Genomic DNA, 24,616 nt, shown 5'->3' on the forward strand with positions numbered 1-24,616 from the left:
TGTATCATAATCGTGCGAATCGTTTGAGTAGATGAGACTCGGACTTACAAAACAGGACAGTAAAGAATAATAAAGCTGTCTTACCGGAACTGGTTAGATAAATCCAAAAATCAAAAGTCTAAAAGAAGGTACGAATCCTGGTCGCTGGCGCCAATCAGCCCGTATAACACAACCACGCGTATCTTACGTAAGTAGTGTACACGTTAAATAAAAGTCTTAAGTGATCGTATAGAAGTTTTATTCTACAAAAAGCAAACTAAATACACAGTCCCAATTCGGGGAAGTCAGAGAGATGTTAAGCGTTCGAGAGAGCATCGGAATTAACCTAACTTGCGAGAATTTGGTAGTTTTATACTATTTGGGGAAAACAACTATCAAAGTAAAACAAGTGTTCATTGGTTGTTGAAAAGCCCTGTAAGAGGGCGCCACCACCTTGTTACTATGATGCTCCAAGATGGCGTCAAGCTGGTCAGTCAGGAACCCGCCTTTAATCAGTGTACTTAGGGTCAACCAAGGTTACGACAGATATTTACTAGGGGGGAGGGTCACTGTATCGTGACCAATTAAAGTCATCTACATGAACCGATCAAACGACTAATTGACTTCAATTAGCAGATTGATGTTGGTAATTGTTTGGTTTACATCAAACTTTACCCCCTCAGGATATTTGTGTACTAATCGGGAACATAATGTCCAAATTGGAGACAAACTGACCAGCAAGGATTTAATTACGGTCATTAAAGGATCATCACCTCAAAACAATATACCCCATAAATATGTAAACATGGTAGCTATTGGCTCTCTCTCTGACCTTTCTTTAAAGCAATATAGTCTTTGATGGACACATACTATTCGTGATTCAATTAACATGGAATATACATTGAATAAAGGTATTTACTTTACGAAAGCATTCTATACTGATTCTGAAATTAAATGATAAAGTCAAATCACAATAGTTCAAAGAATAGTATGTATTGCCCAATCAGTATAGTCAAAGTTAAAGGATACGTAAAATATAAAGTCCAATCACCAGTGTTCGATTATATAATGATAGGTAACAAGGACTATTTTGTTACAACAGTTTTTGGCGATGTTGACAAATTTTCCTGTTTTTCCTTGAAGACATAGTGCATGTCGGTATCTGTCCAGGCTTCGTATAGAGTTCTCGAAATGTTTCTGCAACTTTCTTATTCTTCAAGCAAAGCGAAAGACCTCCTCTTTTAAACTGAGTTTCCTAAAAATAAAATAAAATATTAAATTAAAATATAATTAATTTGATATGCACTTGGAATAAGTGTTCGTTTAAACCAGTACAATTGTAGTTTATGCAGAATAAAAATAGTAATTTTACATATTATCACTTAAATAAAGCATATTTAATCTTTAAAATCCATAGTTAAAACTTTAGAATCTTAATGACTTTTTCCATTCAGTTAAATTTGTTATTTATGGTTTAAAAATCGTCATATAATATAAAGGATACTTGTCTGTTTAAGTCTCCTACGCAAGTAAAAGGTTCATTTTCAGCCACCTGTATATTAAATTTTGGAAGACGTGAGGAAGGTTTTTCTTTTGTTTGCTATTTATACGCTTTCGTCAGATACACATAAGATTAAATTACAAAGTTTATATTTTCAGAAAAAAATATATATAAAATTTCATATTGCTTCATTATACATGTAATAAAATATCGTATTATAACCTTCTTGCCGTTTCTAAGGTTTGGTCTCCAAGTGTCAACGTTAAGCTTGCTTTTAAGTCCCGGGCTTATCAACTGGGTATATGTGTCTGAGGGAAAAAAAAAATATAGATACAATCATGTAATTTTTCTTGCAATATTGTGTTCACGTCTAAAACAATTATATAGAATGTAGAAAAACACCAGAATAAAGCTCTGCCATTCAGTTAACTGGAATGTGAATGAAAGACTCGAAAAGGTGAAAAAAAGAAACGTAGCAATGTTGAGGGGACCCAAAGCTATTGGAATTTTACCGGATGGTATTGTTAAAATCAACGAAATTATTCTTTCACCGATGTTCAACATTATTTGTTACGTCATTTGTATATTTAAATAACGTGACGTATTTTCTTCGATGCAGATGATTATTAACATTTGATTATAAATATTCTAAAAAAATAAATCCCAATGCATACATTTTTAAGTTCTTGCTAAGGTTTCAAATATATGTTCCATTTATTAATGATATTGTTAAAACGGTTTGCTCACCCTTAATATACGACACATTTGTACTAACCAGACGCATCTTACATGAAATTGGGGTAAATTCGAAGGTTTCCCAAACAGGAGTCGCATGTGTTCTTATTTTCTTTACCAGATATATGCAAACTACAGGATGTCCCAGAATATTTGATACCATTTGAAATTCGTATAAATAAAATAATATTTGGGGAAAACCTGTAAATTGTGACTCAAATAAAGAGTAAAATCTTTTATTTAATTATTTCCACAAAAAAGTATGGTTGCTTTTATTCAAATTATGATGTCACAAAGTTGCATCATATATCATTGGTTGAATTGAATTTTAATCAAGATAAATCAGACAAGAGAGCAGGCATCTTCCGTTTTTAAACTGTATTATCAAACACAGACTCCATATATAGTTGTACAAGTTATAAAAACAGAATACCCTGGGGAAAAGCGACTCAACAACCAACAGATTATTTAAATTGTGAGAAGATTTAAAGAAATGGGATCCGTACAGTGGCTGTTGTGAAGAATTTTACTCATCGACTTAACGTCGTCATTGTTTAAAAAAGACGTCATTTGGAGTACTCTCTTTAGATTTATTGTGTTTTTATAAACAAGGCCCAATTTGTCAAAAACTTATAAATGTTTGTGAAATTGGTTGAGTGAAAATTTACATCATATACATTTATATAAATGCATTTGATTTTTTTGTTAAACAAATTTAAACAAAATTTATTCAAAGAGTAAATGGTATCAGATATTATGGGACACCCTGTATGATCAAAGTAATCTTGATCTTTTTTTTATTGGCATCACAACATATTCATACAATTGTTTACACGTAGCAGAAAGAGTATTCAAACTTTAAGTTTACAAATATTAATATAATCTATATGAAGCTTTCATGCTGCTAAATATTAGACACACTATGTTGATGCTATTGAATTCATGAAACAATTGGTTTTAAAACTATTTTAATGAAATTTACATTCAACCCAACGAAATACATTTTCAGAAAACTTTCGACTGGAATGCAGATCGTGACGCAAATTTATTACGACGTCATCGTATTAATACATGCACGCATGCACGTGGCTTTGTAGACATCGTTGGGAAATCCACCTGGAAGCCTTAACATATATGTACCAGCTAAAAAATATACCATTCAGTCAACTTTCATTTTTATTTCACTCACATTTCAGTTGATTGAATGGCAGAGCTTAATGCCGTGAAATCTATTAAGATTAAAAAAAAGATGTGTCTGAATCATTTGCCAGAATATGTTGCTAATTGTTTACTAATTAAATTGTGTTCTAAAGTGATTTGTATTCAAAAGACATGTTTTTATAAGAAACATACTACAAAGTATTTTTAGTTATACTTTCAGTCGAAAGGAATACGAAAAGCCGTATTTATACATTAAGACTTTTTGCCAATAAACTAAAAAATGCCTACACCAGCGTAACTGCTTACAACTTTGGTATTGCAACACGTGTTACATGATGTCCGTATGCTATAGTTGAATTTTACCTAATAAGTAATTATTGAAAAATTAATTAAAAACCTACTTTCACTTTTGATAAACCAGCTCGAAATTGCAAAAATGAGATTAAGATGGTGTAATCGCTTTGGCGGATCCAAGTCAATGGGAGTTAGCATTTAAATATATCCTTGCAATGAAATAATATTAAATGATTACGTAACAGTAAATATATTTATTTAGAACTTACTTAGTACTTGGATTATACATAGAAGTTAAGATTTGACAAATGCTGAATAAATGAAATAATGCAATTCGTTTCTTGAATGCGCGATTTTAGTTTTGATTGATAGAAGCTAGCGAAGCGCGACCTCTGGTGAGAGAATGGAATAGAACTTTCCAGAACGGGGTAACCAAGAGCGCAGTTTGACTAATTAACGTCATGGCGAAACGTGTAGGACGAGTTAATCATGTATCGCGGGCAGATATTCATACTTTGGATGGGACATCTTTGGCTAATACAAAAAAGTTAATAAATAGAATGGAACAATTTGATCCGATTTTAGTTTTGATCGAAATAATTAATGTTCCACAACGGGGTCAGCCAAGGAACTCGGTTTGACTATTTTACCCCATGGCGGAAAGTGTAGGGCGAGTAAACTATCGGGCATACACTTTAGATATGACAACTTTGGTTAAGAAAATGCAAATTAATATGCATACATTAGCGTTTTTTTTAATTTCATAAATTGTTATACCACGACAGATTGGTAGGAAACCCTAGCCATTAATTTGAAACTGTAGGAATAAATGATGTATTCATTAAACGGGAAAGTTAGATTGGGGGAGGGGACCACCTTCCCCAATTGTGGTTTTTTTTTTCAGATCAGTCTTTTATATGAAATTCTCGTTTTGGACAGTGATAAAAATTGTAGTGAAATTTGACCTAAAGCACAAAATTTAGAGATATGACGTCCTAAATACCCACTCACTGTTGTTTTAAAAAAAATCATTGTTATCATTTTCCACTCAGCTGCAATAGAAAGAATTAAGGCCATGTACATGTATATATCATCCAATTCAGTTTAAATTGTTCATCCCTCAGCTATCCAGTTCGGTTTTTTTTTAATTTTAATTTCAATTAAATTTTAATGAATAGGTTAAGAGAGCAATTAAGAAAAATTCGGACACAGTATATACGAAAATGAAAAAAACTATATATGGTTCAACATTTTAGCATAGTGTCATTAATGTGTAAAGTGTTAATTCCCGCGCTTGCGCGGGATATCATTTAGTTTTACTTAAATATGACCTACCCAACTATAAGAGTTGTCAACAAAAACAATATCTAATAATTAAGGTTAACACCTTTTGTAACATTTGCACTATTTAAACAAATTACCTTTCTTCCCAATTTTGGCAGATTTCGCAAATACTTTTACCAAATTATTTCCAGATGTTCTGAAATCCAAATTAATTTTACTTGCCGGTTTTCCTTCCCACACTGTAAAATTTCTCTGATCATATATATTAGGATTTGTTGTCTTGAATATTTTTTCTAAAAAAAATTTTAAAAAACAACATGAAAAAAATAAAGCTAAGAAGAGGCCCATGGGGCCCACATCGCTCACTTGAGCAACAATGGGTAAAGAATTAATTTTATGATTTCGAAATTTATCAGAACAGTTTTTGTTTCCAATTTTGTCAGGACATATTTTTTTCGTTATGTGATGCAAGGCCGCCATACCTGCAAGAACCGTAGACTACGGCGTAGTGAAGTTTGAACTGTTTATTGAATAATAATAGATGAATCAGAAAATAATAACGGTAATTACCATTTACATTGTTGTTATACACAGTAATAACTTTTTGCGTTTCCCCCTAAAGTGTGTTTTTGTCGTTTAAACAAGTTTCGATATGTAAACAAAAAGGGTATGGAACATCGGTCAAGTCAAAATTTTCTACGCTAATACTTTCGTACATTGTTTGTTTATTGTATAAAATATCATCAGGTCAGGCATTATTATTATCATGGCTAATTGTTCTGTCAGATTTATACGTGTACTTCATAGTAAGTTTCGTAATTTTACTTTTTATTGTAGTCAATCTTTTCCTACATTTGATAAAGTAAAGGAACGGAAATGAATTGGCTGTTTCGATACAAAGAAACAGTTCATAATATTACAATGGGCGTGCAAAAGATATTGTGCCATATGGCCCCTCGGTAGAATAACAAAAAATATTGTAAATTGAGTATGCGAATTTTACATTTTTTTTTTCATACATGTAACCTTTATGGAATACTATTTTTTTCCGAGAATAAGAAAATCCTACGCAAGATAGAAAACTAAACATTTGGTAGGCGTACACTGTTAACTTCCAATTCCCTTTATTTTCGATCGCCCCCTTCCCCCTCCAGCCCCCCTTCCCCCTTGCGCTCAATTTCTTAAATTAAAAACATTCAAAAATTTAATTTGTCTTCCCCATTAATGAAAAATGTTGTTAGGTGACATGATAAAGAGCTATAAAACCCAATGTATTCTCAGGCATATCACTCTATTTTACTAAGTCCTACCCATTATTTTCATCCATATTAAAAAAAAACAACAACAACAAATGGCTACAAACCAGGATAATTTTCCGCTGTAATAGTATCTTAGGAATAGCGATAATGTCTAAATCCCCGCAACAGAATTGTGTCTGAACTATGGAAACTGTTTTAACGGTGTCGTTTTTATTCACTCGTGTCTGAAAAACTATCAAATTGATAGATGTAGATTTCATATTATTCATTGTATAAAGAGGGGCCCCTAGAGAGTAGTTACAGTATATCGTCCTTTAATTTTTTTTGTACAAGTATTTAACGTTTAACGAGACATTCCTAATGATCAACCAAAATTACAACGTCAATCGTAGAATACATAGCTCACAATTCTGCTAGGTTTGAGTCATATTTTGTCCACATGAGTTAATTACATTCAGCTTAAGATTTTTGACTTGGTATTTCCTATTCAGCATTTAAAATGGGGGGAAAATGGCGTCAGATCTGTGTACAAACATAGAATTGTGAGCAATGCTCTGTATCTTGTGTAACGGGATGGGAGAAATAATGACGGATCAGACCGGGATTCGAACCCGGACCCCCTGAATTCGCTAGTCAGGTGCTCTACCAACTGAACTATCTGGCGCGGGTATTCGAACCGGTCTTACCGTCACATTCCTCCCCCGTAAATGATCTTCGCCCTCGAAGATCACCCCAGGCTCTTCCCCTGACAGGAGTTAACCTGTCAGTTCCAGGGGTTGGCACGGGAGCAAATGTAACGGGGTGGGAGGAATAATGACGGACCAGACCGGGAGCCGAACCCGGACCCCCTGATTTCTCTAGTCAGGTGCTCTACCAACTGAGCTATCTGGCGCGGGTATTCGAACCTCTGACCGTCACACTTGCTTATAATTCGAAGCTTTACACTCAAATATGGTTAGTAAATAGTAATTGTAAACACACATAAGAAACATGCATTATAACAAATAAAGAGCACAATTTATTTTTCTAAATGATTCATATATATATACCTACATATTTCCGTCAGCGATATTAAACTCTTTTTAAACTGAATAAACTCGATCGAGAAAATGCTGAGTATCCCAATAAAACACATTGCATTAATCAACCATTACTCAAAATATCATACCGAATTACCGATAGAATGAATTGTATTTTAGTACTTTGTAAATACATCAGATTTTACTTAATTTGCGCAGGTAAACAGTCAAATGTCTGATTTACCGAAGTCTCTGTTTGATTGGAAACGTTAAAGTTACAAAATACAGGCAATAGTTCCCAGATTACAAAGCATAAATAATGAACACGAAACGAAAATCAAAACAACCTAACACCACCGTCATATGTGAAAACTGTCAACGCATTGAGATATTTAACTTCATTTTACTTCACAAAATCGGCACCAATGTATTTTGCATGTTTCAAAAATTCCCTTCGCATGCGAACTGTTGCGCAACAAATTTTTCTTTGTCAGATCGACCCGTTTATCATACGTCATGGCTGCTTTAAACAAAGAACCTCGTTATAGAAGCATGGAATTAAACATGAATTATTATGTTTCTTCTTAAATAAGTCCACAAACCCGTAAAATGTCGACCCTGGATTGCCTACCCATTTTACCAACTTGGAAATCAACAATTGTCAATAAATTCCAAAATACGGATTGTTGTCTATCAATATTTACAGCGAATACAAATATACCGGTCTGTAACGTACAGTCATTTCATGCATATATTTTACAAATGTATGCTATGCTATGGTATGCGATTTTAATGATATGCTATGAGATTTGTATGCTATGCTATGAGATTTGTATGCTATGCTATGAGAAATTGAAATTAAGTGCTTAATGATATGGTATGCTATGCTATGGTATGGTATGCTATGAGATTTGAACAAAAACGCATCCATACACAAAAGAGTTCAACACATTTCGAAGTAAAATAATAAAAAGCCAAAGTTTGCCACAAATCTATAATGTAAACATTTATTTTTTTTCAAATAAAAACATTTAAAACCGAGTTAAAAGAATGTTGTATGCTATGCTATGGTATGATATGACGAATGCGATTCTATGAGATTGTATGCTATGGTATGAGATTCCAATGCTATGCTATGAAATTTCAATGCTATGATATGAGATTTCAATGCTATGCAATGCTATGGTGTATGTTGTAAAAGATATGCTTGAACCGACTGTATCTTAAAAATTTCAATGACATCGGTTAATTTATTTTAATCGACGTAAATTGAAAAATTTCGATCTGATTCGGCTTTTATTTTATGTCCCGGCCCGGGATTGCCTACCCATTTTACGAAGACTCGTATGGAATACCGAACCCAAAGCTATAAACTGATTGAAACACATCTTTCCTTTATTATAATTTTCGTAATAACTCAGACTTGAAACAAAATTAGCTCATAATTTTTGCAATTCATCTTTTCCTTTCCATAAGGATTATTTATGCTAAGAATTTGACCCAGTAGTTCTTGAGAAGAAGATTTTTAAAAATGCACCCAACTTTTTCTACAGTTTCGAGGTTTTCTCCGCTTAACATGAGGATCGGTCTTTCATTTCTGAAATTTATATTAGCCTTTCCATAAGGATGCTTTGTGCCAAATTAAATTGAATTTCCCAAGCAGTTTTAGAGAAGAAGATCAAAATGTTAAAAGTTTACAGACGGTCAGACGGACGGACAGACGGACGACGGACAAAATGTGATCAGAATAGCCCACTTGAGCTTTCAGCTCAAGTGAGCTAACAAGAGATTGCATAAAATATTTTTAAAAATCATCTTTTACATAATTGTACCTATTAATTCTTTGACTTTATTTGGAACTGTTACACAGAGAACTGTTTGTCCAAACGGTTTTTGCTCATCTGAAAAATGATATCCTTCTGATACTTCAGCCGGAAAACGGGGTATACCCGAAATCATCCAAAATCCATTGCTTTTGTCAAAAGCTAGTGCACTTTAAACAATTCAAAAAAGATAAAATTCTGTCGTCGCTTTAGTGAAGAATAGAAGTGAAAATTTTGTTTGAAATATGTTTTATAGTCTTTTGAAAAGAAATTCTAAAGATGTAACACAAAATTAAAGTTGTATGGGTCACCTGTCGATATTAATGTGTATAAAACTAAATTATAATAAGAATACTTTCAGCGGTTTAGAAGAAGATGGGTGGATAAGGCGTGTAAAATGCCCATACGCGGTCGGACAGGCTATTGAAAAATTAAAGTATCAATAAATCTGATGGGGTTTTTTTTTTAATCATTGAAAACAATATATATTTAACGAATCATTGATTTTTAACCTATAGGTACATTGTATGTTCAATACTTGAAATATGTTGACTCAAATAGGCGTGTACGTATCAAAACCTGCAAATACTGTCATCTTTTAGAACTTAATGGCATTTTCTTTTATAGAGTGGGTCTGTGCTCCATATTTTTCTCATAGTCTAATTAATGTATATTGGAAAACAAACCGATTTCAATCAACAAAAATGTGGAGAGATGACCCACTATACATTAAAAATATCATTTTATATTCCAACAATTGAACGTTTTCAAAAAATAATACAAGTCCGGTAGTTCGTGGCCTTAGTCACACATATTATTTAAAAAAACCCATTACGTTGTGTCTGAAATGGCTCAGTGGTTAGAGCACCTAGCATACGCTAACCTTATATATCTAGGGTTTTTATTTTACGGGTTCAATACCACCAAAATTTCCTATAATATTTTTTTTTCTTATTTTTTGTTAAATATATTAAAAACTGACTAAGTTAGAAATTTTGCTTTTGCAAAGTTTTATTATAATTTATTTCCATAGATTTAATTGGGGAAAAATAAATTCAAAATTGTATTTCACTACTTAACCGAATGGGCATTTGCGCAATCTTATTCCCCCATCTTCTTTCAAATTTTGCAACAATTGTCCAAAGAACATGTTTTAAAATATTATAAAAGCCCCAGCGGAATTCGAACTCATGATATACGCTGTTAGGTGACAATATTGAGTGAGAAAACAATTATGACATTATAGTTGATTTTATCAAAAATTTCGATAGAAAGTAAGTCAAAATTATTGAGGTGTCCCACACCACCTTAAATATGTGTAACCAGCGGATCAGACAATACAAACTCCTTTTAAACATACATAGAACTAATACCAACCTTTCGAATGTGCTTTTGTTTGCGCTGCTTTTTTCCCGGATGGCTCTTGGTCATTATACATCGCGTATGATTGAATAAATGGAGACTAAATTAATAAAAGTAAAAATATGTTATGATTAAGCAAACATACTCTTACATGAAAGCATTTCATGCATGATGAATTTAACAAAGCTTAATTTATTTTGATATCAACTAAATATTTTACTTGAAAAAAAAGTTGGGTATATCGGAAAACAATAAGCTCGCATTTGTCCTCTTGACCAGTATTAAGGTATATAATATTTAAAATTTGCAAAACAGAATAGAGAAGATGGCGGTGCTATTGAATACCTACATTGGAGTATAATGGTTTCAATGTCTGAAACAAAGGATTCCTGTTTGGTCTGATAACGTTTTGCATCGTTGTTATCTTAAAATTTTGATTGTCTGCATCCATATAGAAAAATTCGGTCCCAACTGTGTGCACTTTACCAGTGTTTAACTTTGGAAGTTTGAAAAGGATAAACCTATTTAAAAAAATGGAAAAGACATTAGGTTTCTTAATTTGAATGATATCGATCTTTTTTGCTATCAAATAATATGATGAAATGTTATAAACATGGATACAGATTATAGACTTTTATCAGTAGGATTATGTAATATGTCATGCCTCTATGATATCTGGAGAAAATTGGCATTAGTTGCTACTGCATTATATTGACTTCATTTAATATGTCGTCTCTGGTTTATCATTGATTATATAAACAAAGCTTAAAACTATTGACATGCAATAATGTACAGTATATACAATTCATGACATATTCGAGTACATAGGTTACTCTTGCTAATAGCAAACAATTTAATCTTCTGAGGTTGTTTTAGTATAATTACATACGTGTTTGCGTCATAGAGATAAAGCTGCATTGTCATTAATGTAGCTGGAATATATTCTTGTTCTCAAAATATTTGAAAAATAAAAGTATCTGCTATCATATTTCCACATATAACAACGTTTCTCGTCTTTGGTATTTATCCTGCAAAATTCAAAGGTTCATTTCTTTATTTCAATAAAACTCATCGAAAAATTAGTACTTGTCTCACACCATAAACAATGAGATTTTGCCCATACATTTCAGTCATAATTGGCAATGATTGACAATTGACCAATAATTGCCCAGTCTTGAGATTAAAGAAAAAAACCAATTGATGGCTGTTTAATATCAATTCCAGGCTTGTTGCGAATTACATTGTAAAGTAATGCATTACATAACCATTACTTCATGAATTTGGGCATTATAAAACCATTACCATTACTTGATTTTCTTGAAGTAATGCATTACATTACCATTACATGAGTAAAGTAATGCATTACCATTACCATTACTTTGTTTTAAAAAATTAAAGCTGATAAAGAGTTTTTTGCAAATGTTTCAAATATAAAACAGTCTTTAACATATATCCACAGGTTCATGTTTGGTATCAGGTTCCATTTCAATGTTTATATATACAAGAGTCATTCTTTATTTGCTCAATATACAATGTATATCATCTATTGCATTATGAACAACATATTACATATTAAGTAAAAATATATTTAAAGACATTTGGCATGATACAATGTCAGATATGACACAGAATTCATGCATAATAGAAAACAATTTATGGAATAATGTTGCCGTTATTAAAAAGCTAAATAGAGATATTTCCCCAGATTACACAATTCTTTAAAATTTTGGACACTTAATTGTATTAAGTTGTAAACAGGGGGGTTTTCCCAGTTATATTTCTTAATATATTTTAATCGGATTTCTTTATGCTAAGGACACTTTAAGACAAAAGATTGCTGTTGCACTATATGATAAAAGTTTCAAAGGTTTCATTTATTTTAACTGCATCTTATTAGTTTGAAAATCTTCCCAGCTATATTAAATAAACGTTCTACAGGAGCAGTGGAAGCTGGGACTGAAAGGTTGTTGGACAATCTTTATCTTAGTATATATTTAGTGCAAAAATAGAAAAAAACAACATTTATTTTGTATTTTGTATCGGTCCAAACTAGTGTACTTAATAACAATAGAGAGAAAGAGAGAGAGAGAGAGAGAGAGAGAGAGAGAGAGAGAGAGAGAGTAAAATAATTTTCAAATGGGTTATAATATTGGAAGTGATTTTGATTTTCATTATGGATGGACAGTGCATTCATTTGCCCTTAAAGGTGCATATCTGTCCTCTATTCTATTAGGACATGGCGTAGGGAAGGGGATTGGGGTGTTTAGCACTTCTTATAACAATAGATTGTTTTGATACTTAGGTTATCCTGGGGGCATAGTGTGTTGTTGACACATCTTTATCAAAGTGCAAACTAATTTGAGTAAATTGTTTAAATGATTTAAAACTCTAAATAACAACACTCATAAAAATGTTATGAAACTGTGTTGTTATATCTAGTAATATGAACAATTTAAAATGAATTTTTATAAATCTTATTCAATAATACATTTAAAACATTTAATTTCAAGAATAATTTCTTTTATCTTTAGAATAAAATTATTCAAATTCAATTTCAGCTATTCATTTATTCATCACATTTTTTTAAGTGAACATGCATAGATAAGCATAGTAAAGCAAGGTAATGCCTTGTAATGCCAGCATTACACTAAATTTTGGAAAGTAATGAATTACATTACCATTACTTGTAATGCTCATTTTGTGGTATTACACATTACTAGCACTACTTTGAAAACATGTAATGCATTGCAATGCATTACCATTACATTTAGCATTACTCCAAGCCTGATCAATTCTATGTAAGAATCAAAGATTTATATTAGGGTCTGGCCGCACATAGTCACCGATTTTCTTTATATTTTATACATGGACACACCTTGATGTAAAACGCAAAAAGTCACTAAAAGTTTGTTGCTGGAGGTAACCGCTGCCATGGTAATCGGAGCTAAATATGGAAAACTAGCAAAACTTACCTACTTTGAATCTATATTAGAAGGATATGCCCACTAATATAAACTATGAAAGACATAAAACAACCTAAGCCCTATTGTCAACTTTTATTTCATAGAAGAAAATTGATGGAGAAACCAATACTTTTAAAATGAGATGGAAACCGTTAACAAGTATTGAAATCATTTTTTTTACGCTTTTTTAATAAGTCGAAAGGAGAAAATATTAAATGTTTACATCCCTATCAATGTCCATGCAATATACATCTTATATGTAAAAATTGACACCCGTTGCTATGGTAACAAGACTAAGAAATAAGAAAAACTTAAAAATTGAATGTGATTTTGATATGTTGTAATTCCTGATTTTAGAAAATTTTAGCCATTTTTTTTTATTGGATTTTGTAAAAATATGCCTAGATTTTCATTATTTACCACTAAAAGCTTTGTTTTTCAAGACAGATCAAACCTGAACTGTCATGTTTCTTCTTAATTATAAATTAATTTGTAATGCAAAGCTTGTTCCATCATTTCCCCACAAATTTCTCCAACAACACATTGTTGAACACATTTACATTTTCTTATCTTCTGATCGTAGAGACATTTCAATATGAAAATGACAAAATCTAAAAATGGTTCTCTAATGGGGATTTGAATGTGTTACAACTCACTAAGGTAAACTGTGTTGGATACAGGTGTATTTGCGAGATGGATTATTTTTACAATCATTATTATCAATATAGGCTGTGGATAAAATTACTCTTCTTTTTTTTTGAATTTAATAAGATAATCTTGATCTAATGATGACTTACTAAAACTAAATGTAAAAACACTGATACAGTCACAAATAGTTTCATTTCTCCTGTGAAACATGTACTAAGTATGTTGTTTAACTTTTTCATAGGAAAAAAGATATAACTTTTAATGCAAATTCTGCATGCATGACCTTGTATTGAATTTATAATAACATTTGAAAAAAAAATTCCAAAGCTTAAACACAAATTGTAATAACCATTAACTTTATGATTAGTTAATTTTAAATATGCTTAACTCAAATAAAGGTTATGTTTAACACAAACTGAATAAATTTTAAATAACACATAACTCATGCAAATCAATTGAACTACGTGAACAAACCATATAAACAAGCTAAGTATACAAACTCAAATTCATTTATCAACATTATTTCAAATGCAACAACAAATCTGTTCAGATAGTTCCTTTTTTCCAACAATGGAAAAAATATATTCATATAAACAAACATAATATATATATATATATATATATATATATATATATATATATATATATATATATATATATATATATATATATATATATATATATATATATATATATATATATATATATATATATATATATATATATATATATATATATATATATATATATATATATATATATATATATATAATATATCATATCATACCTCCCATGAGGTGTGAAAGTCATGGAAACTTAAGCTTCTACCTCTATAGCCTGTATAGGTTGTGGAACGTGAATATGTCAAAAGTAAATGTGAAAGAAATATGATTTTGAAATGTATAGATATTTTATTTATTTTTTAGCATTATAAAATTGTAAAATTTATAATTATAGTGCACTCACACTCTTTCTCCTAGCTTTTAGACTTATTAAGAAACACACAATTATTTACACATAATAAACTTTATTTGAAGATTATTTATTACTTAAATTATTGACTGCATTCATACAAATACAAACTCACTTAGTTCATTCACTCTGTTCTTATTTTATCTCAAACATTCTAACATTTATTCAAAGAGGGAAAAGAAGTGAAAATAGATAAATAAATAACTAAACAAATTGTAACCCCAATTACACTGTAGTACACTAAAAAACTAACATTCTATGTGGAAAATAATAAAATATGGAGAACAACTTCAAAAAACCAAAATAGCAGTTAGAACAGCATGGAGGGCTCTTAGCATGAAATTCAGGAATCAGAATGAACCATACATATACCCCTATTAACCAATCACATGACCAGATCTAAGTGACCACTCAAATTAATGCTACAGATAGAGTCTACAGGTGTACTCCAAAGAGGAGTAACCAATGTAAATAAAAAACAAACACAAAATATTGATTTCAATTAATTCAACTAAATAATTTATTCATTCACCACTGATAAAACATTTTCTATAATGTAATTAAATAAATCAAAGTCTGCAATAGTAAAATTCCTGAAAAAGTAACAAATTGATTAGAACATGTCAAAAATGATGAAAAATGATGAATAAATCAATATTCTGAAATTGAAATATTAAAACCTATAAAATTTTACTCTACTACACATGTTCAGAGCACTTAGATACAATATAAATATAATAATGAAACATCAATTAAAAGTGATAAAGACGAATAAAATCATAAGTTTATAGGTCAAACTTTGTCAAGTTAAAAAAAAGGAAATTTGCCTTTAAATAATGTGTTTTAACTAGAATAGCTATTATAAGTTCTAAAAAATAAAACTACGTTAATTTTTAAATGAAATTCACTACTTCATAATTTTTACAAATTCAATTAAAGTAAAGTTTCTGAGGCTAGGGTTTAATATCAAGTATAACTCTATATTGATTCGATTCCATTCGAAAGATAATGCTCAAATATACAGATGTATTGCCATACTACTATATCAAACTTAATTCGCACAGGTTTATTCCAATTAAAATATATATAAAATCAACTTTACTAATATTTAATTTAATTTTTGTATAATTTCATTCAAGTACACGCAGAGCATAATATATACAAGTGTGTTGAATAGCATCAATCCAATTGGAAAAAACTTCTTAACATTATCAGGGAACTATGTAACTTCTTATTTTGTTGATTTACATTGGATATCTCACTAAGTTTCTTTTTTCCTCGGGTATGATGAGGCAACTCTCGAGGACCGATTGAGTAAAAATTCATCTGATCAATATGATGTCACAATAAGCAGCATGATGTCATATTTTACTCAAGAAACCTGTCATTTTTAACTTTATCTTTTGTCCAAATCATAAAAACTATAGGCGTGAAATGTCACTAGAAACTCTTCAAAATAAATATATCCTCAATTTCTCTGTATTACGTATCACATGTATTGATGACGTCACTAGCAAGTTCAATAGATAAGATCACTGTCGGGAGACAAATCATCGAAATGCAGTGTTAACAATGCCGAAATAAGACTCATTTAATACAGATAATCCAATTTAGATTATTGTCAGTTAGGATATAATAAGGATAATACGGGCTTGGATATTTTGTTTTATCAGCAAGTGTTATAAAGTAATCAGATAGACGTTAAATTGCTTGACCGGCATTTCCTCTGTCATTGTGTACAAAAAAGGCAAAAGTGTAACACTATCCAAAATACTATGAAAGATGAATTTGGCAAATATCAAAAGCATATGACCTAGAATCCTAAATAGAGTGCTGCTAGAATCATTTGCTTCGTTGTTGTAAATGAAAATAACGTAGTATTTTCGATGAAATTAAATAAGTTGAGAGGGTTCGCTGTAAAAGGTGACAATATTTATATTATGCTATTAACAATTATGGGATTCTAGCAGAAATGCTAATAAACATGAACTAATTGTCGATCGGATTATTGTATCATACACTGTACCTACAAATGAACTTCGGGGTAGTGTTACATTTTTTGTTAAGTTAAAATAGCGATGTATTTTTAACTGTCACGGGATAACACGACACGAGAGCTTCAAAGAGCTACTCGATTCCGAAGTACAAATATAATGACTTAGTGAACACATTCACTTGATATTAATATTCAACATTGTGTTCATTAAAATAAACAAATAATCAAACGTCCATAATTTATACGATAATTAAATTCGGAGTTACTTTAACCTACCCGCGGATGATGATTCCTACGAAATCTGAAAACCTCTACTGATTAAGCAAGCAATATGCCTGTACGGAATACCTAAACAATAAGTGCTTCAAAATTAAAAGGCAAAATTTGGTTGTTAAAATCCTGCCAATGCCGGAGCAAGCAAAAATAACACAATTTATTTTACATTTTATTCCCACAATGAAGTTTTGCTAATTTGATACAGTATATAAGAGAAAGAATCTTAAACCAGGTTCTTTTATGGTATAAAACAGTTATGAATACATATGGTTGAGCCGTTACTTCCAGTCGTCTTGTTTTCAATGATTTTTGGATATTAAGATGTTGGAAAAGTGGTATTATTTTTTAGATTGTATCTCATTTCAGAATTGTACAGAAGACCTTAGGGTGGTGCAATAATGTGGTGGTGGGTAAATGTTTACAAGGGGGTAAATATAGAAAAAGAAAATCTAAAATCTTCTTTTCAAAAACTCAAACAGCAAAAGTAGCTCAATGTTTATCTTTTGGATTTGTGGAGAAAAAAAATATAAGAACTCGTTTCAAAATACCGTCGATTTTTCCACTTGGTGACAGTTTTGTTTTTACAACATCAAATATTCAACGTGCTATTAAAAGAAGAAAACAATTTTTTTTTGTTACTCTGGCTCCACCATCACCAAACTCTTAAAATCACTCAACTCATCCCCCCTTTTTAAAAAAAAAAACAAAAGGTGCATAAATGTGAGGTCAATACTCAGACTTGAGGCTTAGTATTTACTTCAGAAAAGTTTGTGACGACGGGGCCTGATGAAGCCCTAAGCCCTATTTCGCTTAGCCAGCTAAATGTAAGTTATCTCTCTCTCTCTACCCTCTCTCTCTCTCTCTCTCTCTCTCTCTCTCTCTCTCTCTCTCTCTCTCTCTCTCTACAATTATTTGAAAAATTTATTCCAAACATAAGATTAATTTCAAATATCAGTATATATATGGAAAATAGTTGTTTTTCGATCTGCCGCACACTATTTGTAATGCAATTGCACTGTTTCCACCGCATGCGTTGTTGTGGCGGCGGCATGTCCTTGATGCTGGCGAAGCGACCGACCGACTGAGTCTAGCGAGCTGCTGACGTAAACTTTGACTCTCACCGAATGGGAAAATCGACGGTATTTTGAAACGAGCTCTATTTAAACAACATCTGCTTTACTTAATTGTTTAAAATATTTGTACTTGATACTCTAACCAGGGTTTATTGCCTTTCTGATCAGTTATAGCCATTGTTGCTCAGGTAAGCGATGTGGCCCCAATTTGTTATTAAAAACCTTCAACTCTAGATAGTGTTTGGTTCTTGTTTGACAATTAATAAAATTATTAAGCTTAAGAACGGATCATTTTATGAAATGATAAAATGCATTTTTGTTATACATGTAATAGATTTGTTTTTAACATTAACTGGATATCGCATAACCCCCCCCCCCCCAAAAAAAAAAAAAAAAAACAAAAAACAAAAACAAAACAAAACAAAACAAAACAAAAAAAAAACAAAAAAACAAAACAAAATAAAACAAAACAAAAACACCTAACAAAACAAAACAATAACAGAACAAAAACAAAACGTTGTTGCTGTCTTTAAATTTAAGCCTACATTCATTATGAAATTGCAACTACTATCATTCATGCCTACAGCATTCAAAATATTTTTTCTTACCAGTCAACAGCTCTGCCAGAAGGGTTCTTGCAGTTTATAGCGCCATGAGTGGAGCGGGGATATCCAAGAAAACATATAAGCAAAAGGAGCTGTTTCATATTTGACTGTTATCTGTATAATGAGTGAAGCTGCTACACAGGGTCAGTTTATCTTCCGCATCAGTCAATAACTGTCATCAATAAAATATCAGTTTTTGATTATTCATCAAAATAAATAAAGATCGTTTGTACACGAAAACACCTGTTGCTCAGATTAATTATAAACGCTATGAGGGAACACGAGTGCCACATATATGCTGCATTTAGAATAACTACGACAATTGAAGGAAATATAATAGCTATTGTCGTGACTGAGAAACTATACCACGTAGTTCAATTAAATGTAGGACCATTATTATATTACATATATTGAAAAAAAACAATGGACTTGTGTATGACACAAATAAACTATTCTCGATTAGACAAAAGAGGGAAACTAAAATTTGTCATGCTTTTATAAAAATCACATTACTATAAATGTGGTATATACGAACTTCAATCAAATGTTAGACCATTATTAAATTACATATATTGGACAAGCTACGTACATGAATATAGTAAAAATAGCTTAACCTCGATTAAAGACAAATTAACAAAAAAAGTTTAGGTCGTGACTTTATAAACATCATATTGTTATAAAAGTGATGTACAATGTAAGCATGCACTAGTTTATTTGTTATGACTTAACTGTCTAACGAGAACAACAAATTTCGTCTTGAAAATAGAAAAGAGCGTCAAAGGTAAGAAACAGTTTGCATCATTTTTACATGTTTTTTAATGACATACTCTTTATTAAACTCATTATTTTGTTTTTTGTTGATGGACCCACCTTTGTCTATGGTTCATAAAAAAATGTGTTAGAAAAGTCGTTATCATAATTTTAACTTTGTTTGAACTTTGCTTAATAAATACAACTATGTGTTTTATTTGAAGTTAATGAATCCATAATTTTGAAAACAACTCTGTCTTGTCTTTATTTAAACACAGGATGAATATTATGTATTCAAATGAATTTCTAGTAAATTATGCATCAATTTTTAAATTGAAGTAACAAACGAAAACTGTGTACTATTCAGTAAAACACACCTTTTTTGAATCCGTTTTTAACCAAATACAATTTTTTGATGATGGTGAATTTTAATATTTTAAAAGACTTTATCTTAGCAATACAAAGACGTGCACAAATAATTGAAAGACAATGACTAAAACATTAAATGATCTTAAGGGGACAATGTTTGAAAAAAATTATAAAATATAATCGTTGTAATGTTATCAGAGATAAAAAAGTACATTTGGAAAAATGTATATCAGAAATGTAATGTTTGATAAGACATATGAAGAGAATGCCTTTAAAATTTGATACTTTCCTCGGGAATATGATACTCAAAGCTGTTACACAATAGATTGAATTTACATACAAGCTGGGAACATGAAATAAGAGACAAGTGTTATTTTAATTCTATAATAAATAGCCAAACCTAAGCTATAATTGGAATAACCTTGAACTATATCGGAAATAGCGTGGATTAATCCGTGATTAAGGTGAAATTAACGTTTGATTGAATTGATATAAAAAGCGGTTACTTACTTATTTGTCTATATGTGGAAATTTTCCCATCTATAAAGATCCAGAGATTCTTTCTGAAAAATACGAACGTACAAGGTAGGAATATGGTATCTATATTATTTTAATGTTTTCATTTCAAAATACGGTTCTTAATTTATTAATGTATATCTAAATTGACATAATTACAAAATGAAAACTATTTAAAGCTGTATAACATGTTATCAATATCTATTTTTTTTTAATTCAATTAAGATAAGAAAATACCTTACACATATATTCTCCGGGAAAAAAAGACACACTGAAAAAAAAACCAGAGGAGAAAAGTAAAGAAATGCAAACATTATGATGATCTTCTTTATTGACATTTTGAGAAAATGATGACGTTTAAATACGTTAAAGCTTAAGTGTGTATTTAATTAACACTGGTCTTAACATTAGAGTGGCTCATGTCCACAATCGCAATGAGTGACACTTTTATCGTTCTCAGATCTAGGGGAATCAAGAACATATGTTAAATAATCGATGCATTTATTTCAGATACAAAAAAAAAACACCCCAAAAACAGACTCAGTTCACTTAGTTTATTATTTTTCAGAAGAAGAACATAGTCCTACCGTTTGTCTGTATATTATGCAGTACAAATATGTTTGGTACCTGTGGCAGAAGAAAAGACGTCGTGAACATTCGGCGTGATGCAGACAACGATCTGATATACCAAGGTGTAAACACCACGTACATTTAAGTGTTTGCAAGATAATTTGTTGTCGTGTAAACCGTGGCTAAAGATAAAAAACACTTAAAATTATTAATACCTAAAGGGATGCATTTCAATATTTGCAATAAATAGTGGTTTCAGGTAATCCCAATTGTGATACCTTTAACGAGTCGATGGATTTGGTTGATCGTTACGAGAAAATGATAAAGTATATCTACAAGAGCTTACAATCGGTGCCAGCTATTTCGATCTACACAATACGGGATAAATTTCAGCAATTAAGTCAACTAAATGTTTACTGAATGGCCTTTAAATGCGACTGAATCACACATTTGATAATTAAATAACCTTTCGGCTATTATCAATGCATTCATACAGTTATGTCATACGTAACACTGTGTTCTTACACTGTTTGTTAACATAAAACTTCACAATAACGTACAGTATTAGCAACGTTATTGTTGACAAACATCACGCACACTTCTGATACACGAACGATCACGCGCGATACACTTACGATCACCCATGATACAAGAACGATTACGCACGATACACGGACGATCAATTGGTAATGTCTGAACAAGGAATGGGTAAGATTGGCGGCTTTCATTCATAGTGTCTCACTTGCTAGGGTGATTAGAATTATGTGTCAAGATAGTACGGATGCTTGACATTAACTGATTACAAAGACCGGACATTCTGAAAAAAAGTGACAAAAGGAAAAAAAAAACAAACAAACAAAATTTAAAACATAAAAAAAACGCACGATCACGTACAACTACGCACAAAAAAAACCCACAAACTAATTTCCATAATACACACACGATCCCGAACGTTACACGAACGATCACCCACGGTACACAAACTATTTAACACAACTGGCTTGTCAACAATAACGAAAATCTCTACTTATACAGTGGTAAGAACGTTATTGTTGACCAACAACCGTGTTAAATAGTTTGTGTACCGTGGGTTATCGTTCCTCTATCTATCTAAATATCTTAAGCTGTAAACGTTATGAAAAATAAGATCAACATAGTTTTTGCACACTTCCTTCGTATTTGAAATTGTGCTAAAACTTAACCTATATTTGATCTTCAGTCTCCAAAAAGTATACCATCACCACCTCAACGAGTCGTAACAAGATTCAATGAAAATTGCTACAAAAAATGCGTACATGTAAGATATTACTACATTAACGTGTTTGTATGTGTGTTTTATAGTTTGTGTGTGCCCTAATATAAGTACATTTTAGTTGTTATTTATTTTTGTTGTTTAAAACCAATTATATGTAACATTCGGTGGCCACGCATAGTCACGGATTTTCTTCATACTTGACAATTTGATAGACTTTGATGAGTAAAAATGCCTAACACCATTTGTCTGTTGCTATGTGGTCCCGTTGTCATGGAAACCGAGGATAAAGATGTAAAAATGGCATTTTAATGCTAATTTGAGCACATATTATGTGAGCAATAATGTGCAGAACTTTGGGTTTCCAGGGTAGAATATATTGTTAAAAATAGTTGTCATTTTTCAAAAGAAAGAAAAAATTCATTGAGAAACGCATATTTATAGAGCGCTTCCATGGTTACTAAACAGAAATTTTAAAATCTGTTTTCTTCATCTAATTTGAATAAAAAGTGCAAATCTTGGATTTTTTGGTAAATACTATTATGATTGTACAATTAAAAATTTAAATATGAAAATTGAGAACCGTTGCTATGGTAACAAGCTTAAAAAAAGGAAAATTATAATAATTTTAGGCATCTTTAAATGAATATTATTCAGATATAATGAATAAATATATAAAAATCAAATGGTGAGAAAAAATAAAGTATGTCCTTAACTTAAATGACACTTGAAAAAAATCTGAAATATTCTAAAAATAACTGCCGTTGCTATGGACTTTTCCAAAAGTAAGAATTTCTGTGTGATTTTTTGCGCAACTCAATTTTCCATAGCAACAATACTTCTATGTTGCATAACAAAGGTTTTTGTGGTGTATAATGAAAATTTAGATATATTTTTACAAGTTCCCACTAAAACAATTGTAGATAAATTCTAAAATCAGGAATGAAAGTATATTAAAATAATCTTCAATTTCTCAGTTTTTCTTAATATTTAGCCTTGTTGCAATAGCAATTTAACAGTTTCCCATTTCGGCTTCTTAAAAAAGCGCAGAAAATTTGTAACGGTTTCCATGGTAACATTTTAAAAGTATTGGTTTCTCAAACAATTTTCTTATATAATTAAATAACTGAAAATAGGACAAAGGCTGTTTTATGGCTTTGGTATTTTACATTAGTGGGCAAAACCTTCTAATAAGGCTTCAAAGTAGGTAAGTTTTGCTATTTTCCTATCTTTAGCCTCAATTACCATGGCAACGGTTACCCCCAGCAACGAAGTTTTAGTGGTTTTATGCGTTTTACACCTAAATGTGTCCATGTATGAAATATAAGGAAAATTGGTGACTATGCGTCGCCATACCCTTTTATAAATAATTGATTCTTCAATAGAATAGATCTTAAAATATTCAAAATAACAATGTATATACTATTTTTTCCTGTTGGAGCAAACATAGAAAAAAAAACCCTTTTTCATTTTCTTTTAACAGAAGTGTGATCAAAATGTGGAAACGCCATCTAAGTTTAACGCGCAACATGACGACATATTTAAAAATCTACTAAAAGTAAAACAAAAATAGTTTTTTTGTTTCTTTTCTATATGAATGATTTGGTGCAATTCAATGTTTAAAGTGATGTTTGTTTGGGTATTTTTTTTTCTTTTGTTTGTTTTTTATTGATTTTAATTTCTAGCAGTTTAATGAAAATATCAATTCCTAAAGTGAGTAACTCAGGTAAATTGAGTATGCAAGAAATACTTGAATCAAAAGATGGATAAATATGCCATAACACCAATAATCCAGTACAGATACTGCATCCAAAACAATCCTGATCCACGCTGCAATCATTTTTTTTTTTAGATTTCATGGCCATTTAAAATCGTGGCTGTGAACATTGAATTGTTGATAAAAACCTATGCAATCTGAAGCTATCAATAGAAACATTGAAAACAATATTTGCCAAAAAATCGTCATTTGATGCTTGACAAAGCTGTTACCCAGACGAATTATTAAATTTGAACCGTGAAATAAGAGAAGACGTCTGATTTGAGGATATGCGCTCTAAGCTACATATAGGATAACTGCAACAATGACGGGATATAAAATTACTTTTATCGTGACTGTAAAAAATCCCACAAAGTTAAATAGAATGTACAACTAATATTGTAATGCATACATCACGCATACCTTACATTGAAGAAAAAGCTCAAATTAACC

The 24,616-nt window shown here is 31.0% G+C and overlaps 1 protein-coding gene across 1 annotated transcript; it reads right to left on the minus strand.

Annotated features, from left to right (window-relative positions):
- Positions 1–256: 256 nt before the first annotated feature.
- LOC128169405 (plancitoxin-1-like) lies at positions 257–19,099 on the minus strand. Its single transcript, XM_052835555.1, has 8 exons — positions 18,954–19,099; positions 10,767–10,938; positions 10,431–10,517; positions 9,065–9,224; positions 5,092–5,247; positions 1,703–1,788; positions 1,484–1,531; positions 257–1,234 (listed from the first exon to the last, which is right to left on the minus strand). The coding sequence occupies exons 1-8, from the start codon at positions 19,049–19,051 to the stop codon at positions 1,073–1,075; spliced, it is 969 nt and encodes a 322-aa protein (XP_052691515.1). The 5' UTR covers positions 19,052–19,099; the 3' UTR covers positions 257–1,072.
- Between the last annotated feature and the right edge of the window lie 5,517 nt (positions 19,100–24,616).

Source organism: Crassostrea angulata, unplaced genomic scaffold (assembly GCF_025612915.1).
Source record: "Crassostrea angulata isolate pt1a10 unplaced genomic scaffold, ASM2561291v2 HiC_scaffold_127, whole genome shotgun sequence".
Classification (NCBI taxonomy): domain Eukaryota; kingdom Metazoa; phylum Mollusca; class Bivalvia; order Ostreida; family Ostreidae; genus Magallana; species Magallana angulata.